The sequence below is a fragment of the Martes martes genome (genome assembly GCF_963455335.1).
Source record: "Martes martes genome assembly, chromosome: 13".
NCBI classification, from domain to species: domain Eukaryota; kingdom Metazoa; phylum Chordata; class Mammalia; order Carnivora; family Mustelidae; genus Martes; species Martes martes.
The window spans coordinates 55,979,388-55,998,901 of record NC_137901.1 but is presented as its reverse complement, the minus strand read 5'-3'; the positions used below and the strand labels follow the sequence as shown (position 1 = coordinate 55,998,901).

At 46.5% G+C, this 19,514-nt stretch overlaps 1 protein-coding gene across 1 annotated transcript in view; it reads left to right on the top strand.

Annotated features, from left to right (window-relative positions):
* Positions 1-932: 932 nt before the first annotated feature.
* Positions 933-19,514, top strand: part of LAMA1 (laminin subunit alpha 1) — a gene marked incomplete at its 5' end in the record, with an annotated part of 156,939 nt that continues 138,357 nt past the window's right edge. Inside the window, one exon of the mRNA XM_080821508.1 lies at positions 933-1,008. Within this exon, the coding sequence (XP_080677634.1) occupies positions 933-1,008 (76 nt within the window). The remainder of the gene's footprint in view (positions 1,009-19,514) is intronic.

Genomic DNA, 19,514 nt, shown 5'->3' with positions numbered 1-19,514 from the left:
AAATTAAAAGCTCTTTAACAGGGACCAGATGTAGTTAAAAAAAAAAGAACAAAGCAGTTGAACTCTTGTAGACTAACTTCCAAAAAAAAAAAGGGACCTTTTCCTCCAGCTGTAAGGGGTAAGTGTAGGCTAATAATTAAGTCCAAGTGACCCTTCTCGCCTTCCTTAGACAAAGTGAGAAACAAGTTGCAACTCATTTTCAGAAGAAAACTCTTTACAAAACTCCGCCAACAGCCAGTGGGGGAGGCTGGTCAGCTAAGCCCCGAGTCCCGTCCGGGAGGCTGGCGGCCAGGAGACAGGAGGCCCGGCCACCGTCGGACGGAGAGGGACCCTGGTCAGCTACACCCTGGTCGCGCTCCAAAGGGGAGGCCGGCCGCCGGCCCGGGGAGCGTCTGGCGCGGGAGGGGCGCGGGCCCGGAGGTGCCGCGGGTGTGGGCAGCGGCGCGTCCTCCCGGCTCCCGGGGCCCGGCGGGGGCGCAGAGCCGCCGTGGGGCCGGAAGGGTCAACAGGGCAAATGCTTTCTCGGAATTCACCAGCTCGGGCCAACTTCAGCAGATTCTCTCCTCCTTCCCAGCCACTTTCTCCGCCCCCCCCCCCTTACCCCCCTCGCCCGCCGCCCCGGCTCGGAGCGGGTCACCTCGCCACACCCCCCGAGTGGGGGACGCTCTGAGCACCGCGCCGGGCCGGCGGCCAGCTGGAGCGGCGGGTCCCCGCGGGTCGCAGGGGCCGAGCGAGGGGCCCGGCGGGGGAGGGGTCTGCGCGAGCGGGGGCGGGGAGGGGCGGGCGCGGCGCAGGTCGGGGGCGGTGTGTCCGAGGGGCCCGCGGGCTGGAGGCCGGAGCCCGGCGGGGAACGGCGGACTCGCGCTCTGCGGAGAGCCCCCGCGCGTGGCGGTGCCTTTCTTCCCAGAGCCCACGCGAGCGGCGGCCGTGAGATGCGTGGCGGCGGCGGCGCGGGGGTCGCGCTCCTGGCCTCGCTGCTCTGGGTCGCCGCGCGGTGCCAGCAGAGAGGTGAGCCCCGGTCCCCAGTCCCCCGGCGGGCGGCGGCAGCTGCGGGACAAAGCCGGCCGCTTTGCCGCTGCTTCGGTGGGGGCGCGCGTCCTCGTTCGCCTCGGACGGGGGAATCGCACACGTGGGGCTCCCGCGCGGCCCCTACGAAGCGTCTCCCGGGTGGGGCGGGATAGGACTGGGGACGCCACCCGAGATGGACGCAGCCGGCTCCTCCGACCCTTGGGCTTGAAACTCCTCGGGCTCGGGGGTGGGGAGGTGGGGAGTGAGGTTCCGCTCCGTTTTTTTGCGACCCGGAGCGCCGCTGACGGGAGCGGTGCGGGGTGGGGGGAGCCGGGGGTCCTGGGGTGCAGGAGGGGGGTTGCGACCCCCGCAGAGGTCCCCAGCTTGCAGTCCCCGGGCTGCGGCGGGCAGGGGTGCGGGCTGCTGACTCGGCGCGGGGAATGAATGGGAAAGGCGTCCTCCCGAGTCGCCCTCATTGTCCTGCGGTGGAAAGCCCGCTGGTCCGCGGCGCGGAAAGGGCGGGCTCCTCGGGGCCGCTCGCGGCCCAGGTGGGCTTGTGGGGACAGACCGTGGTGAGAAGCGGGCCCCTGGCCGGCTGTCCTGAGCCCTGGGTACTTGCCCGCCCGCGGCGTCCCGGCCACAGATGCGCCTTCCGAAAGGGCGCTCTTTGTGCAGCCCCCGAAGTGGCCAAACCGGCTCATTCCCCGTGCGGGGTTAGACCGCGGTCACCCTGGGGTGACAGCGACGGTGACGAAGGGACGACTTTGCACGCTCGCTGGCTGCAGTGGTGCAGTGTTTCTCCTGGCAAGGTTTGGGGAGAACGGAAACCCCAAGCGAATTTTCAAGGCTTCTATCAATGCCAGAGAGAAAGAGAAGCCCTGTTTCCCTTTCTGCGGACCACTCCGTTCCCCGACTCGATCAAGTGGACTCTCGGTGAAGTCTTGGCGGCGTCGCTTTCTAGTTGGCTAGGCGGTCACAATACTTGTTGACTGCATCGTAATGTGCGCAACATTGACCGTGGACACATCCCTACAAATACACATTTCATTAAAAAAATAAATAAATACAGGTCAAACATAGGTAGGCGGAATGCGAAATACCCTCGTGGGAAAAATGTATGTTTGGGCATTGTGCTGAGTTGTGAACTCTACAGAGACGTGTCCATCTCATTCATTCAGGCATTCCCAATGAGCGCACTGGACCGGAGCTGGCCACACAGCTTTGAATACCCAGCGCCCGCTCTGCGCGGAGTAGGGCTGGGACATAGAGGGAATTTACATAGTTATGCGTGCGAGAAAGGAGCCCGCCTTTAAGGGAGGGAAGGCTTTGGCGCTGCGAGCCCAGCTCCTTTCTCTCTGGTTGCTGAAAGTGAGCGAGTCCTAGTTTCCCACAGGGTGGGGAGAGAGCCACTTGGTTCAGCTTTATTGTTTTAAGAAATTGAAAGTCCTAGATGGAGGCAATGCCGGGAATGTTTTTCTTGCCCCTAGGAGCTGAGCACTTGGCGTGGGAGGTTATGAATGGTGTTTGGAGAAAGTGGGACCACATGGGGCTTTCCTGCTTAAGATGCCTTGCAAAACCACCCACCAGGGGAGTCTTTGAGTCTTTCACACCGGTTCCATATTTGCTGTCCCCACCCCATCAGCCAACACCATCCTTCCTAACAAGCACCTTTGAGGGAGTTTTCATTTTAAGAAATAAGTTGTGCTCGGGGGCGCCTGGGTGGCTCAGTGGGTTAAAGCCTCTGCCTTCAGCTCAGGTCATGATCCCACGGTCCTGGGATCCAGCCCCACATGGGGCTCTCTGCTCCAGGGGGAGCCTGCTTTCTCCTCTCTGCCTGCCTCTCTGTCTGCTTGTGATCTCTGTCAAATAAATAAAATCTTTAAAAGAAATAAGTTGTGCTCTACATATATAGCATAAATGGTTAGTGAAATGGTATGATTTGGTCGTAGTAAAATCAAGCTGACCTGTGGCACTGCTGAGTTGGCTAATTGGTGCCTACATTTAAAAAAATGATTATTATCTAACAGTCACTCAGATTATTAGCAGTCCTCTGTAATATCTGTGTCTCTATGGATTACCTTACAACTCACAATATAGGGCCCAGTGGCTCACTGACCTTGAAATGTAACCTGTTTAAAGTGAGTTACTCCCCGAGGTTAGAATAAGAGGTGGTATGTTTCTTAAAATAGTGTCTTGTTGAGTCCACAGCTGGCAATATAGAATTATGATTACAATATAGAATTATAATTGCATCACAGGTTGGCTCATCAGCTTTTCTGTTTTAAATCATCCTTTCTTTTTTAAAAGTAAAAATAGATCATTCCAAGTAGAGAGAGAGAAAAAATCTATTGTATGACTAGAAGAACATGACTTCATTCTCAACAGGGCATAGTATTCGAATTAGCATGTATCATTCCAGAGTATGGAGTATGTGTGCCTAAAGGGATTTCAAAGGCACACTTTTCTCTTCTGTAAGCTGTATTGCCACATAAGTGCCAATAAAAAAATATTGGCCTTAGCAGTTGGAAACAAGGATATGTGTAGTAAAAACATCACTGCCCACCATTTGCATATCCTGGATTTGGCCCACTCCTTTTTCCTTCCTCTTTTCCAGACATTAAATATGAAGCCTACTGCTATAGTTAATACAGTGTCATAAAGAATTCAAATGCCACAAAGATATGGTAATGTCTGGAGCCATTCTTAGAACTGCACTGCTCTATAACCAAGTATCCTAAAATGTTTAAATGCCCACTTATTTCAAAGTAATCATCCTTGAAACACTCTACCATTTTATAATAATTTGTTCATAAAGCCCTAGGGATATTCATTATCATCTATGGTACATTTGGGGGAGGGGTGACAAGCTATACCTTTAAGCTTTAGATGTTTTATTCTCTGGCCTCACTAGCTGGGGGAAATTGGGCAAGTTAATTTTCCTGTGCTTTGGTGTCAGCGTCTGCAAGCTGGGAATAATAGGTTTCCCTGGAGAGGCTATTAACGATGAAATGAAACAATGCAAGAAAAGTGTCAGAAAGGTGTCTAGTACAGGGGTAGCCCTCAAAATATTTTATCTGGGAGCATCATTGTTACTATTTTACACAGAACTATGGGGGAGGCCCTCTTCTGAGCTGTAGTTTTGGGGATGCGTAATTGTTTCAAAATTTGAAATCAAATAGTCTTGGGCTTAAATACCAGGCCTGTCCCTCTGATGAGCCATGACATTGGTTAACACCTTAACAGCTCTGAATGTCAGTCTTCCTGTCTATAAAATGGGTAGGATTCACGTGATTAAATAACACATGAAAATATTGGCATGGTGTTGGGCACGACATACTGTCTGTCACAGGTATAGCATCTGTGGCGATGGCCCTTACTGTTAAGCCTGTCACGTGCACTGACCATCCTGGGCACCCCTCCCTCTCTCATTGCCCACGTTCATTTGCTCATTAAGGGCTTGTTGATTTTACCTCCTGAAAGTCTGTGCGATCTGTCCTGATTTTTTTTGGTCCCCACTGCTGACTAGGCTCAGGAATTGTTTGTTTTTCCCATGAAATATTGTGATGGTTCTCTCGCCAAACCTCCCTCCTCCCCTCATCTCCCTTCTCAGCACGGCCGCCTCTGTGATTTTTCTAGAAACACCACCCTAGGGGCTCAGACTGGTGCCACCCACACCCCTCACTTTTTCATATGTATATACAAAATAACAGTGATGTGCATCACACGGGGGATAAACCAAGGGGGTTGGGACTCCGGCTGGCCTGTTATCCCAGAGCTGAGGGGCATTATTTAGGACACTTGTACCTACTCATAGGCAACTAGTATTTCCTTGCACGCAGGCTGTGAAGTGTCAGACAAGTCTGCTGTTTGGGTTTGAATGCCCTGGGAAACCTTCCCGGTCCCCCGATGCTGAAGTATTCTCTTCCCTCAACTCCGAACGGTCTCTCCACTTATCGCTATTGTCATATATATCCACTTATCATGGTGGCGTGAACAATTGGCTGACCAATCTTTCTCACCCACTGACTGGGCAGGGAACATTTTTGTTTTTAAAGATTTTATTTATTTATTTGACAGAGACACAGTGAGAGAGAGAACACTGGCAGAGGGAGTGGGAGAGGGAGAAGCAGGCTTCTCACTGAACAAGGAGCCCGATGCAGGGTTCGATCCCAGGACCCTGGGATCATGACCTGAGCCAAAGGCAGACTCTTAATGACTGAGGCACCCAGGCGCCCCTGTGGGGGAACATTTTATCCATATCTGCATGGTCATTGCTTTGCAAAGTTCCTAGCAGTGAATAGCCACCTATCTTCCCTGAGCCAAATTGAAACGAATATCTTTGCTTATGAATCAAGTAACTTCAAAACATTTTGTTGTATAGGTAATCCATGTCCATGGTACAAAACTCAAAGTGTACTAAAGGGTCTGTAGAAAAAGGTTAAGTCTTGACCTTTGTCACCTTCTTTTGAGGTAACCACTACTTTTGGCTTCTTGTGTATTCTTCCATGGACATCTTTTCATGGAACGCTCAAAAGCAAGCTACTTCTTTGGTAGTAGAAACCTACTTCTTCTCTAACAGTGTAAGGGAGGTCCCACTCATTTCCTGACAAAACATGGACCAATATTCCTCTCTCCACTGCCCCTTCCATATTCTAATACTTCAGTGGACCTGTTGCAGGGAATTAATACATCATTTAATGAATGTACATACTTGTAAACTTGTCACCTTCAACTTGTCCCTTCCAACATGGTCTTTGACAGAAAGGTATTAGAGCAGTGTTTCCTAGATCTTATGGACTTTAAAAACTAGGTCACCAATTGATTTCATGACACTGTACTCTGTACTCATTCTGAACGTCTTGTTTACTGTGCATTAACAAGCTATTCTTTATGCAGTAAATATTTTTTAAAAATGTATTTTAGGAGATTCATGATATAGAGAAGTCAAGTTTGAGAATAATTCTATTAGAAGTTTAAGACAGTGTGTTATTTATTTTACCAACCAAGTGTGGTTTGTTACTGGAACACCTATGGTAGACACAGAAAAATTTAATTTTTGAAAATAATTCCCAGTGAATAAAGTTAAGTCTGCAGAGATTAAATGGAGACGACCAGAGAGAACTCTCCATCTTGGGCCTTAGATGATGTTTTTAGTTACATTCCTTAGAAATGTTTGGACAACCAAGAGAAACTATAGTTTCCGGAGAAAGATGTCTGTAACTTATCTACACGCTTGCAGATAATTCTTTTTCTTGTTTTGTTTTCCAAATACTAAAATGTCTTCATGGACAATTGAGTAAATAAATAAAGGCATTTCAAAATTAATGAGGAGAAAAAAAAAAACCTTTATAAGAAGTAATTTAGTTAAGGTCATGAACTTGGGCTTTGTTAGAACATGCCAGCCTGGGAGCTGTTTCGGCCTGAAGCCCCCTGCAAGACAGAGACAGCTGGGTTCACTGTATTTTCATGGACTCGATGCTGAGGGTGACAGTCTGTGCTCAGAGTACCGATTTCACAGCTCAGAATCCCTCCACTTGAGTCTTTGTGTTTTCAGGGCTGGATCAGGAGAGCTTTCTTTGGGTTAACTTGTTGCCGGCCCATGTGTGTCTTGCTTGGGGGCAGGAGACAGACAATGGAGGCAGTGAGAATCCCCGTCAGCCCGATGGATGACATTCTTGCCTAGGTAAGCATTTATCTCCGAGTGCTCATCCAGAAACTGCGGCGTGTGGAAATACATCAGATCCCAGCTTCGGCTTGTATGCCCACTTTTGTTTTTTTTCTCTTCTGAATTTACTATTTGAAGTTTGCATCTCTTCATTCCTGAACTATCTTTGAAGTCTGAGCTGTCGGCCTAGCAGGCCGTGTGGCTCAAATTCTTGTGCCAGAGAGCCTCCTGCATGGCTGGTGGGAATGTCAAGTTTAGATCATGAGCATATATAGAAAATGCCCTCCCTTCCCCATTGCCTGAAGTATTTCCTGCATTTTGTTCCATTGCGCCTTAACTTCCTGCCAGAACCTCAGGAAATTTTCTGACAATAAAGATGCTACAGTGTAGCCGACCATTTGTAGTTAAAAGAGAACATTTAGAAGGGGGTCCTCACATAACAATGCTGATTATTATATGGCACACGTTTAAAAGTCTTCCAACCTTTTTGTAGTGACAGGATTTTATCAACAAAAGTGATTATCTTGTTGCCTTGGGGGCCCCAGCACAGGAACCTGCTCCAGGGTCTTCCCTCCCGATTTCCCAAAGCTCATGACATTCTTTCTGTTCCCTTGGCTTGGTCTGCCTTTACATTTTTTGTCCCCTTATCCAAATTGTCCTGCCAAATTTTTGTTCTTTCCCTTAAAAAAATTCTGACTTTTTTTTTTTTTAAGTTTTCGTTTCTCCCTCTTACCAGGCGAATAATCACCTGCTGTCTGAATTGACTATGACCAGCCACTTTTTTGTTTGTTTGTTTTCAGAGAGAAAAGGGGAGGGACAGAAGGAGAGGGAGAGAGAGAATCTTACTTAAGCTGACTCCATGCCCAGCACAGAGCCCACCTCGGGACTTGATCCCAGGACCCCGAGATCATGACCTGAGCTGAGATCAAGAGTCAGACACTTAACCGCCTGAGCCACCAGGCGTCCCCATAACCAGCTGCTTGTAGTAACTGTCTGATGCTTGCACGCTTTCTCCTTGACTGGTCTAACACTGCAGTTAGGCTCATGCTGCTGGAGTCCTGCCTTCATCCTGTGCCCCCGGCTTCATCCAGCTCCAGTCCTGCCACAGCCATGGCCCTCCATGATCCCTCCGGTCAGCCAGGACTACTAGACTTAGCCGCGCCTCTCTCTATCCCAGGTGCCTCCTTCCTTTCTGATTGCAGCTGCATGATTTGTTCATGTTATTCCTTATCTGAATTGCACCCCCATTTCTTACCTAAAACCTAGCCTGACCACCCATGCACGGCCTGCTGCTTACTGCCCTGGGCCAGCCTTGTCATTATGACCCCAACCAACCGGACTGTGTCTGTATTTGCACTGTTTTTTGTGATAAGTCAGGCATTGAAGTTTGCATCTCTTCACTCCTGAACTCTCTGAGGTCTGAGCGGTCGGCCTAGCAGGCCGTGTGGCTCAAATTCTCGCGCCAGAGAGCCTCCTGCGTGGCTGGTGGGAATGTCGAGTTTAGATTATGAGCATATATAGAAAATGCCCTCCCTTCCCCATTGCCTGAAGTATTTCCTGCATCTTGTTCCATTGCCCCTTAACTTCCTACAAGAACCTCAGGAAATTCTCTATGACAATAAAGAAGATGCTGTCCGGTCCTTTTCTGGATGGCTTGCCTAGAATTCTGTAAGTCAAGGTCCGAAAGAAGATTTTCTTTCCTGCAAAGATCAAACCCTTAGCTCCCAGCTTTTCTTTCAATACATGGATAACTTGAGGGTAGAAAGTTCCTGGGCTCAGACTTGAGCCCTTGGCAGTAGGAGAGTCGGGACACCCACAAGTGCTCCAGAGCTTAACAACCATGGAACCCTTACCCAGCCCCTGGATTGCCAGCCCATCCCTGAGTCCTGGCCCTGTGCTGGGCATGAGTTCCTCTAGACCACTATGTTTCATTTCACCCGAAGGGATTAGCATTCACAGCCCAGCGTGGGATCTGGGATCTGTGTCTCCAGAAACCTTATTCCCATTTTGGTATCCAGAGCTACAAGGACTTGAAAGGCACAACTTGCTGCTTGGTCTTCAAGCTGACTCTTCTGGGTTTCTAGTTTAAATCACTATTTCCACCACTCTCTCTGCCACTGGGCTTACCATCTGTCCCTGTTACCGTGTCCTGTGGTGGGCTAGCGCTCTTTCCCCACCCTCACAATTCCCAGTCTAGCCTTCTAGCCCCTTTATTCTGAATCTCTAATTCTGGCTTTTTTTTTTTAATTGAGGTACAACTGACATATTAGTTTCAGATGTACAACAAAATGATTTGATGTTTGTATATATTGCCAAATGATCACCATGATAAGCGTGGTTAACATTCATTCCCATATGCAGTTATAAATTTTTTTTCTTGTGATGAGAATTTTTAAGACTTACTCTTTTAGCAACTTTCAAATGTGCGGCACGGTATTATTAACTGGTTACCATGCGGTGCATTACCTCCCCAGGACTTGTGCATGTAATTCTATATAATAAACATATGATATTTATATAAATACAGCTAGAAGTTTGTGCCTTCTGACCTCCTTCACCCAAACACTCTCTTTGTTTTTGTACACAATCTAGTTTTCCCAATTCTTTACAACCACGCTCCTGGATTCACGGGCATTCTTTTGTTCTGGAAGTGTGGGGTGGAGGGAGTTTGAGATATTCACTAACATGTGAAATGCTTTTGGAAGCTTCCATCACTTTTCTTAAAGGCAGTTGACATTTTAAATAGTTAATAGCTTCTTGGAGTAGGGAATAATATTTTCTGGTGAGATTGTTTCTATTCCATGTTTCTAATTTTTGTTCCTGTGTTTGCCTATTCATTCATTCATGCAGGGAACATATCTTGGGACCCTGAGTCAGGATGCACAAAGGCTAGTGTGTCTCGAGGACTCCATTCTCAGCTGCATTCCTTGCTATGATTCCAGGCACTTCTTGACATTTTTAGTGGACTTGTTTTTGGAGTCCACAGAACTGAAAAGTGCATATATAAAAAATATGTTCTCCATGAGCGATAATGGGCAGAGCAGAAATAGAAGGGTTAAAGTCTCAATCATGGGTGTTACCATCTATATTTTGTTTACTTATAGTCACATAGGTTCACATTGACCCGAGGAGGCCGAGTTGTGGAGCAGGGAAAGGCGGGAGACGGGGAGGCCGAGAGGCGTTCCGCATTAGCTGGAGTGACAGAGGCAGCTTCCACACCAGACACCCTGTTAAGGGATGTCCGTTTCCTTGGGCTTCCTTTCTTTTCTGGGAAACTCGGATCTCCCCCGCTGGCCTAGCGTGCTCCAGGTAAAGCGGCACGGTTGGTACAGAAGTTCTCTTTCCAGGCAGCACATTAGATTTTAATAACATCAGTGCCCAGGTCCTACCCCATATGTGGTCTGGGGTGGTACTCAGCCATTTGCACTTTAAAAATGCTCCCCGGGAGGGTGGGATGCCTGGGTGGCGCAGTGGGCTGAGCATCTGTCTCAGTTTGGGATCAGGTCATGAATTCGGTGTCCTGGGATCGAGCCCCTCGTCAGACTCCAAGCTTGGTGCAGAGACTGCTTGGGTTTCTCTCTCCTTCTCCCGCTGCCTTACACCTGTGTTGCTCTCTCTCTCTAAAATAAATACATAGATTGTTTTAAAAAAAAAAAGTTTTCAAAAGTGCTCCATAGAGGATTCTGCTGTGCAGACAGGGTTGAGAGCCACAAAGTTAACATGAAATTTGCTGTGCCAGTGAACACGATCGCACTGCAGTGCAGGCTTGGGAAAGGGATGCTGCACCTGGTGGTCGTCCCTACCTTATTCATAGGGGCAGATGGGGACACGGGGGGCCCCTGAATCTGCCGTTGCCTGGAGGCTAATGCCTTGCGCAGATACCAAGCGCTCCAATCCAAGCACCCTCCTTGCTCGCCTCATGTCTCATGCGATTCCCACTCCTCCGGGAAGCAGGGATGATACCAAGCACTTCAAAGTTGTGAGGGATCCCTGCTGTCATGGCCTGTGTCATTGACATTGCTCGGAGAAAGACGGTCCCTTCTTTGTGTCCCAGGAGTCCCTTGATAGGCGTCTGTCACTAGTAAGTGCTCAGCTGATGCTTATTAACTGCCGCGATTCTGATTACACGAGCACAGTTTTCATCTCCGTTTGCTGACGTTGCTGTGTATCAAGCCCCTTCTTTTGTTAAAATCTCTCCTCATGAAATATGACATTTAGAGTCCCTCCTATCTGAGGGCAAGGTCCGGCCTTGTAGGGTGGAGTGGTTGGTTGATTGGATTACTTTTTCATACTTTAAATAATTCATCCAAAATTTCCTAAATCCATTCTATATATAGGCATGTCCCTCCCTCCCGACCCCCTCTAAATGGACAAACTACAGATACTCTTTTCTCTGGGTTTATCTGGGCCACCTACTTCTCTCCAGATCCAGGCTTCACCTTCTCAGGTCGGATGACTACAAAGTCTAGCTGTCCTTATCCACCTACTTCTCTTATCCTTCCCCGATCTTGTCTTTAATTGATCATCCATTGTGCACTTGCTTTTCCTACCTTCCTTCAGAAGTTGTCACCTCCTGCTACCCCAACCATGTTTGGCTTATTATTTCCCTTCTAGATCCACGCCCCCAAATAAGAGCCATTCTTCCCTCTGCATCCCCAGCACCCCCCCCCCATCACATTCCCTCCACACATAGCCCACATACGCTGCATGCCAGACCCAACCCCTGCACTGACCTTGCAGACCAGCTCCCAGTTCAGGGTACCTGGAGAGGTATTGTACTAACTGACCGCAGACCGGCCAGAACTAGAGTCTCGACCCGGGCCCCTCTTCAGGGCCAGGAAGCCCCAATCCAGCGACAGGGGCTGAGTTGAAGTCTCATGTGGCCAATAAGAGATCAGAAAGCTGTTGGTATCCAGAGTCCCTGTGAATTTAGGGACCGTGGAGCTGACCAGTGTCACCCACCCCTGTTGAACGGCTTCTCAGTCTCTGTGAGCAGAACTTCCAGGGCCCTCTGTGCTCAGACCCGTCCATGGCTTCTTCTCCCAATGCCAACCCTATTTTGGCCATTCTGAGATACCTGGTTCCCCGCAGTGTGACGCGGAGGCTCGCATCTGTGAGCCTTGAACACACTGTCCATGGCAAGTCTGTGGCCTCTCTGACATGCTCCCTCCCCAACCCCCGTCATTCAGGCTTTTCACCTGCTTGTTTCCATAGCAATTTGTTTATACACCTGCCACCTGGCGTTTCGTAACTGTTAACTTGCCTCTCTCTCCTGGGGGGCGGAGAGCTTTGTTCTTACTTCTGATCACCAGCACAGGGCCTGGCATTTCGTGCCAATTCTCTGAATACTAGTTGGGTGCATGAATGGAGGGCCCAATGCAGACAAGCAACAGAAGTAGAAAGGAATCCAGTGGGCATGGTTTAGGGATCCAGGAGACAGCCAGCTGGGGTCAGGGAAGTCACTGAGCAGAGGGACCGTCTCCTGGGAAGCAGTAGCAGGGAAAGGACAGCAGGTTGCCAGATCAAGAAAGCCCGGCGACAGGATTCTGGGACAGGGAATGAGGAAGAATCCAGGTAATTAAACAAGAGCAGAGGACGGACCAACATTCGGGGACCAAAACCTTCACTCACATTCTAAACCAGAACACAGGATCAGGGACCACCTAGTGTGGGAAATGAGAAGTCCAGATGCTTTTTGTGCTCATAGATAGCACCCAAATATGGAGAGAGAAGAGCCATCGAGTCTGGGAATCAGGAGGGGCTGAATAACTAGAGGAGTTATTGATCTGTTGGGTTTGTTTTTTTTTTTCCCATCTACAATTCAGCACAAAGAAAACACAGATTACATTTTTGTCATTAAAATAATGCCTGGTGGCGAATATTCAATACGGATCTAAAAGCCCGAATTTAGGTAGCAACATATTCACACACACAGCAAGTACTTACTAGAATGTTCCACATACTGGTGACCCATGGTTTTTGTACCTCCAGTGCTTATAGTCAAATGAACATGAGAAGTACCCAGAGAATCCTAGTAAGTGTGTTCTCAGCTCTGATCTGGGACAGGTTTTTGCTTCTGAAGGCCTCAAACACCAATATACTTCCCACTTGTTGCATTAGAATAATATTGCCATAAACAGAACGAGAACTCCGATTCACGTCTACATTCCTGTAGCAGTGGGCGTTCCTTGGAAAGGGTGTAACTTCAGGATACTCTATGGTGCGTAACTTTAGCCTTGTTGGCATTTGTTAACTAGCTCTTGTAGTTATATTTTCATAGTTGAGGTTTTTTTTTTTTTAAGGGAACGCTACCTGCCTGCCATTGGAGCACTTTGTTTAAGGGGAAGAGCAGCTGCTCTCCTCCAGGCATTCCGAGCTAAGGCATCCTCTCTTCTCAGGAACAGAACAAAGGCATACAGAATTTATGTCACAGATGGATTTTTGTTTGATAAAAATCACTTTTTACTGAATGAAAGCATGGCCTGTTCTCCTTAGAAATGTGAGCATAACATCTCCTGTGTCTTTAGCGGTTTCTAACTTTGTTGGTTTCTTTTTCGTTATTAAAATTGACTGACTTAAGATATGCCTCATTGAGGTGCTCAAACGTCCCTGAAAATTTGGGCGTAATTCAGTCTTCTGTAAAGGAAATAATTTCAAATTGAATCGGAAAATACTTCCAAAATGATATTTGAAGGAATCAGCCAGGGAAGAAAATAAACATCGCGTTGGTTTCTGTTACCAGCTGACCTAAACCAATTTTGTTATACAAAATGCTTGGGTTCTTTTTTGGCGAATGATCATACCTACTGAGAAGCTCGAGGTGCATGGGGATGCACTGCTCCCTGACAACCTAACCCACTAGATGATGCCAAGTGCATAGCTTACACATTATTAACGTACCTTAATTAGCAGTCAGGTCCAAAGCAGGTCATAGGCCATATGCAATGAACTCGATAGAGTTGCAGCCTTCTGTTGTTTTGGGAGCGCAGACTTCTCCATTGAATCGTCACATGGTACACACCCTTCCTTAAACACTGTCTGGATCCAAGACATCTGAGGGACCAAGCCCCAGGTGGCATCCCCATCCTTCAGAATGGAGGCTACAGCCTGCATGATTTTACACCCCGTACAATGCAAGGGTGAGGAGAAACTCCAACATGTTTTAACAGTTTTGTCGGGGTATAATTTACATACCATAAAATCCTACCAATTGGGTGTGTATCGTGCAATGGTTTTTAGTAATTTAGAGTGTTGCACAGTTGTCCCCACAATCTGGTGTGGAATATTTCCAAGACCTCAAAAGGCTTCCTCACGTTCATTTGTAGTCAGTCCCAGCCTCCACCCTCACCTCAGCCCGAACCAATCATCTGCTTTCGGTACTTTTACATTTGCCCTTTCTGGAAATTTCATACGCATAGAGCCACGCAGTATATGTATTCTTTTGTGTCTGTCTTCTTTCTCTTTGCATAATATTTTCTAGGTTCATCTAGGTTGTGGCATGTATCTGCAGTTTGTTATACTTGATTGCTGAGGATGATAGCTTTGTGTAGGTAGCCTTTTTTTTTTTTTTTTTTAGCCAGTCACCCGTCGATGGACAATTTTATTGTTTCCATTTGGGGACTGTTAGGAATAATGCTATCAACATGTGCATTCAGGTCTTCCCAGAGACATGTTTCATTCCTCTTGAGTGAAATTCCCAAGAGTGGAATACAGGTTATATGGTAAATTTGTGTTGACCTTTTTTTTTTTTTTTTAGATTTTATTTATTTATTTATTTTGTGGTGTGGAGAGAAATGGGGAGGAGGGGAAAGACCGAGGGAGAGAGAGAGTATCTCAAGCAGAGTCTGTCTTGAGCACAGAGCCAGACCTGGGGCTCAGTCTTGTGACCCCGAGATGATGACCTGAACTGAAATCTAGAGTCAGACACTTAACTGACTGAGCCTCCCAGGAGCCCCTTACATTAACTTTTTTAAAGTAGTTATGAGATTCTTTTCCAAAGTGGCTGTGCAATTTTGCATTCCTACTAGCAGTGTATGAACATTGCAGTCACTCTACATCTTTACCAACGCTACACACCGTCTTCCTGATTGTAGTCATTTTGGTGGCTGTGAAGTGGCATTTTGCATTTTTACTTGCCATTTCCCTATAATTTACTGAGCATATTTCATGTGCTTACTAGCTATTCATCTATCTTCTGTGGTAAAAATATTTATTCCAGGGGCACCTGGGTAGCTCAGTCGTTTAAGTGTTCAACTCTTGGTTTCGGCTCAGGTCATGAGCTCAGGGTCTTGGGGTCCAGACCCTCATCAGGCTCCCTGCTCAGTGGGGAGTCTGCTTCTCCCTCTCCCTTGACCCCTTTCCCCAACTCGTGCACTCTCTAACATAAATATAAATAAATCTTTTAAAAAGTCTACTCTAATATTTTGCCTGGTTTTTATTGGGTTTTTCTGTCTTTTGAATATTGAATTATAAGAGTTCTTCATATTTTCTTGATATAAGTCTTTTATCAGAAATGTGATTTGGAAGTATTTTCTCTCAGTTTATGGCTTGTCTTTAGATTTTCTTTTTTTTTTTAAGAGTTTATTTTTAAGGGGCACCTGGGTGGCTCAGTGGGTTAAAGCCTCTGCCTTTAGCTCAGGTCATGATCCCAGGGTCCTGGGATCAAGCCCTGCATCGGGCTCTCTGCTCGGCAGGGAGCCTGCTTCTTCCTCTCTCTATGCTTGTCTCTCTGCCCACTTGTGATCTGTCAAATAAATAAATAAAATTTTTTAAAGAAAAGATTTTATTTTTAAGCAATGTGGGGCTCAAACTTACAAACTTATGTGCTTTACTGACTGAGCCAGCCAGGCACCCTAGATTTTTCTTAACAGTGTGTTTCATGGCACCAAGGTATTTTTAATTTCAAGTCCATTTTGTCAATTTGTTTTTCTTCTTACGGACTGTTCTTTTGGTGTCATAGTTAAGAATTTTTGTCCAATCCAAGGTCACAAAGGTTTTCTCCTCTATCCTCTATTTTCTTCTAGAAGTTTTCAAGTTTAGCTCTTCCATTAAGTTCTGTGATCCATTTTGAGTTAACTTTTATGCGTGGTGAGGAGGCAGGCTCTAAATTCGGTTTTTGCATGTTATGGATATACAGTAGTCTGAAACATTTGTCGGAAAGACAAAACTCCCTTGGCATTTTGCCAAAAATCACTTTACCGTAAATGTAACTGTGTATTTCAGGATTCTATTTTCTTCCATTGATTCATGTGTATTTTCTCATGCAAACACCATGCTGTCGGGAGTCCTTAGGCTTTATAGTAAGTTTTAAAATTTGTAGTTTAAGACATTCAATTTTGATTACTTTTCTCTAAATTGCTTTGACAGTTTCAGGCCCTTTGTATTTCCATTAAGTATCAGCTTGTCAATTTCTACAAAAGTTGCTAACTGAGCTTTTGATAGGACGGAGACTGAATCTATAAACAGTGTGGGGAGAATTGCTGTCTAATAGCACCGAGTCTTCCTTCCAATGGAAAAATACATCACTTCATTCATTTAGGTCTTCTTTCATTTCTCTCAGAAGTGTTTTGTAGTTTTCAATGTGTTGGTCTTAATTCTTTTGCTGAATTCTTAAGTGTTTTCTTCTTTTCCAATTAAAAACACACACATGCGCACGCGCACACACACACACACACCCAGGGACCTATGGAGAGCTGATCATGCCCTTCTTTGATGCTCATGTTTCCAGGACATTGTTGTCAATGTGTTTGGCTGGTCCAGCTGTCTGTAGCTTGCCCTCTGGGACTGCAACCTCAGGCCAGGAGGGCCTTAAATGATCCCCATTCATTTATTCATTTATTCGTTTTCTACTGAATTTACAACTTTTACAACAAGATCACTGTGTTTCCACTTTCCGCTCCAAGGGGAGCCTGCGGTCAGACCCCAGCCCTGAAGCTGCTGATGGCCATGCTTGCCCTGCCTTAAGAAGCTTCCTCGGTGGCGAGGAGCTGGGTGAGGGTGGGGCAGCCCAGGCAGCGGGTGGATCTCACCCCATGGTCTTACCTGAAACCCTGGCAGCTTTGTATAGGGAACAGGTAAAGAACAGCATCTCATTTTTTGTTGGTCTTTGGCTGATTTCAGAGTCCTGAAATGGTTATTCTTAAAACAACCATTTTGCCCAATTACATAATTTTTTTTTTCCAGGGGATGGTTGGTCAACCTCTTTTCCATGCTGGAGCCAGAAGTCTCTCTAAGATACTTTAATGTATGTGGGTACCTTGACCACCATGAATTTCTCTGGTGAGAGTCCCTTGGTAATTACCTATTATCATGCCATTAACAGCCCACTGATTTCCCTAATGACACATTTCTGATACTTACCCTGCTAATTAGCAAAGTGCCCGTGTTGACAGAGACAGAGAACAGAGAGTATGGGGGGCATCTCTGGAATGTGGTCAGTGTTCCTGACTGGAGTACCAGCTGATTGCCCCGGGAGGTATCTCGCCAGTTTTAACACTAGCGGCATCTGAGTAGTTTCACCTGAGACACACATGCGTGCGCACACACGACTATCACACTTTATACTGAAGTATCTTGAAGTAAATTTCAGATATTATGCTAGTTACCACTCACACTTAAGTAGATGTTCTTCGTGAGTCAGACCTCAGGGGACATCCTCAGTCTGACTTGTCAGCACAAGCAAGCAAAAGAGAACTCCGTGGGAAATGCAGTCCCCACGAGGAAATGAACACCGCATTTAAAGAATTGCTGTGTTGGCAGCCTGGGATCGTGGCCCCAGAAGTTGGAAGAAGGGCTGACATTCTCCTGGGAACAAATGAGGCCCCTAAACTTGCCAACTTCTTCGGGGCGAGAGCCAGAGGAGCGGGGGAAACAGAGGGAGGTCTGTGCTAAGGTGCGGGAAGGGGAGGGAAGGATGAGGAAAGGCGGGCCGAGGAAGGGGAAAACCCTCTGAGAGGAACCTGCAGCTTGAACTCAAACCAAAAATCTTAGAATGGGCAATGTGTGCACACTGGTGTGGAGAGTGTAGTAAAGATGGGCCATTGGGTTTTTACTGGTTTGTTCTAAACAAAATGGCCTATGGAGGATTTATGTCAGTGTGGTTTATTTGAGAGTAACCTGTTAATGTGGTTCCGCCTGGGTTCTGATTTCTTCATTACTAACATGTGGAAATCAAACAAACTTGCCTTGCCTAGATTATCATAATAGCATATAAATATAGAGAAGAACTTAAAATAAAAAATAAAAGGATGATAATATTAAAAGGATAAATATTAAAAATAAAATAAAGAGGGTAATAATATCCTTAAAATAAAAAATAAAAATAAAATAAAAGGATAATAAAATTAAAAGGATGAAATAAAAAATAAAAGGATAATAATATTAAAAATCTTCTTTTAATAAGACAAAAAAGAGAGAGCCTCAGGAGTACTGCTGTGGTGATGAACTGTGTCTTCTTGGCCTTCCCCACTTTTCTCCAGCTGTTTTCTTTACCAGACTGGGGAGCTGGCCCCACCTTCTGTGAAGGCCTGGCTTTTGACTTCAGAGGCGTTTTGCAAACTTTTCCTTCTCCTTCTATCACCTAGACCCTCTCCTGGAAGCTCAAATGCAAGGTTCCGAGGCAGCCAGGGAAGAGACGTCACATTGTCCTCTCCAATCCACCTCTCCCCACCGTGTGCAAAACCTTCCTCACAGGCCTCTCTGAAAAGATACCTGGTTAGAATATTAACAGCCTGTGGCACTCAGGCTTAAAGTGTGACTCTCTGTCAGAATTAGCTTGTCCTATATAAATAGCCTTCTTTTAAATTTTAACATTATGCCGTAAGCATTTCACCGTGTCTTCAACAACATCATTTTCACTGTGTCCGAGCCACAGGCCAGTGGCAGCATCATTCGGATGGAACAGAGCAGAGGAATTAAACCACTGGTTTGGTTTAACAGATTTCCCTGGTTAATGCTCGGTTGACCTTGTTGCCTTATCATGTCTTTAATCCTGGAACTCTTGAAGATTTCCCTCCTCTCTACGGTAAGCCAAAAGCCTCTGTTTCACTGAAGTACCCCATTCCCTCTGGAAATAGTTGGCCAGTGTCCCTAAGACTGGAATGGAGGCTGGGGAGTTTGGAGTTCTGGTTAAACAGTGACAGAAAAGTACTGGGGGAGGTGTGATCTTACTAATCAGTCTGCTGATCTTTCTGCCAAGGCTTGGCTGAATTAGCCAGCCTCAGGGTATTCGAGTTAGAAACAACCCAAGAGTTCATTTAATCTTTCGAAACCAAAGTGGCCGCTCCTGGGAGACGCTCCGCCATGAAGCATCCCAGCCCCGCCTCAGATCTGCAGTCAGAATCTGTTTTTAACAAGACGGCCAGGCGATCTGTGTATGGCAACATGGAAGCACTACTGTGATTCTCAACAGTTGAGTGCAGAATGGCTTTCGAATATCTTGGCATAGCTAAATTATAATAATCAAATTTGTGGATGCTAATGGTCAGCTTCTGTCTTTAATAGCATGGCATTATTAATTCAACCTTGGATCAGGATAGCTTTTTTCATAGTACTGTTTTCATATTATGTCTACCTACCACAAGGGACCCTAATATCTTTTCTACCTTCCCCAAGGTTTGCCGATGGATTTGGGAGGAAATGTGGAGGGCCCTGCATCTATCCCTGTTCCACTTCTGCTGGTTTTATTTCGGCCATGCTGGGATTTCGCTAATTCCGTGAGCCTGTGTATTCATGCCCCATACATGTGATGCCTTTTTATATCCTATCTAAATTAGGTTTAATAGTATTGAACAAGGAAGCATTGAGTACACAAAGTAGAAAAGCCAAGTTCAATATACTTTAG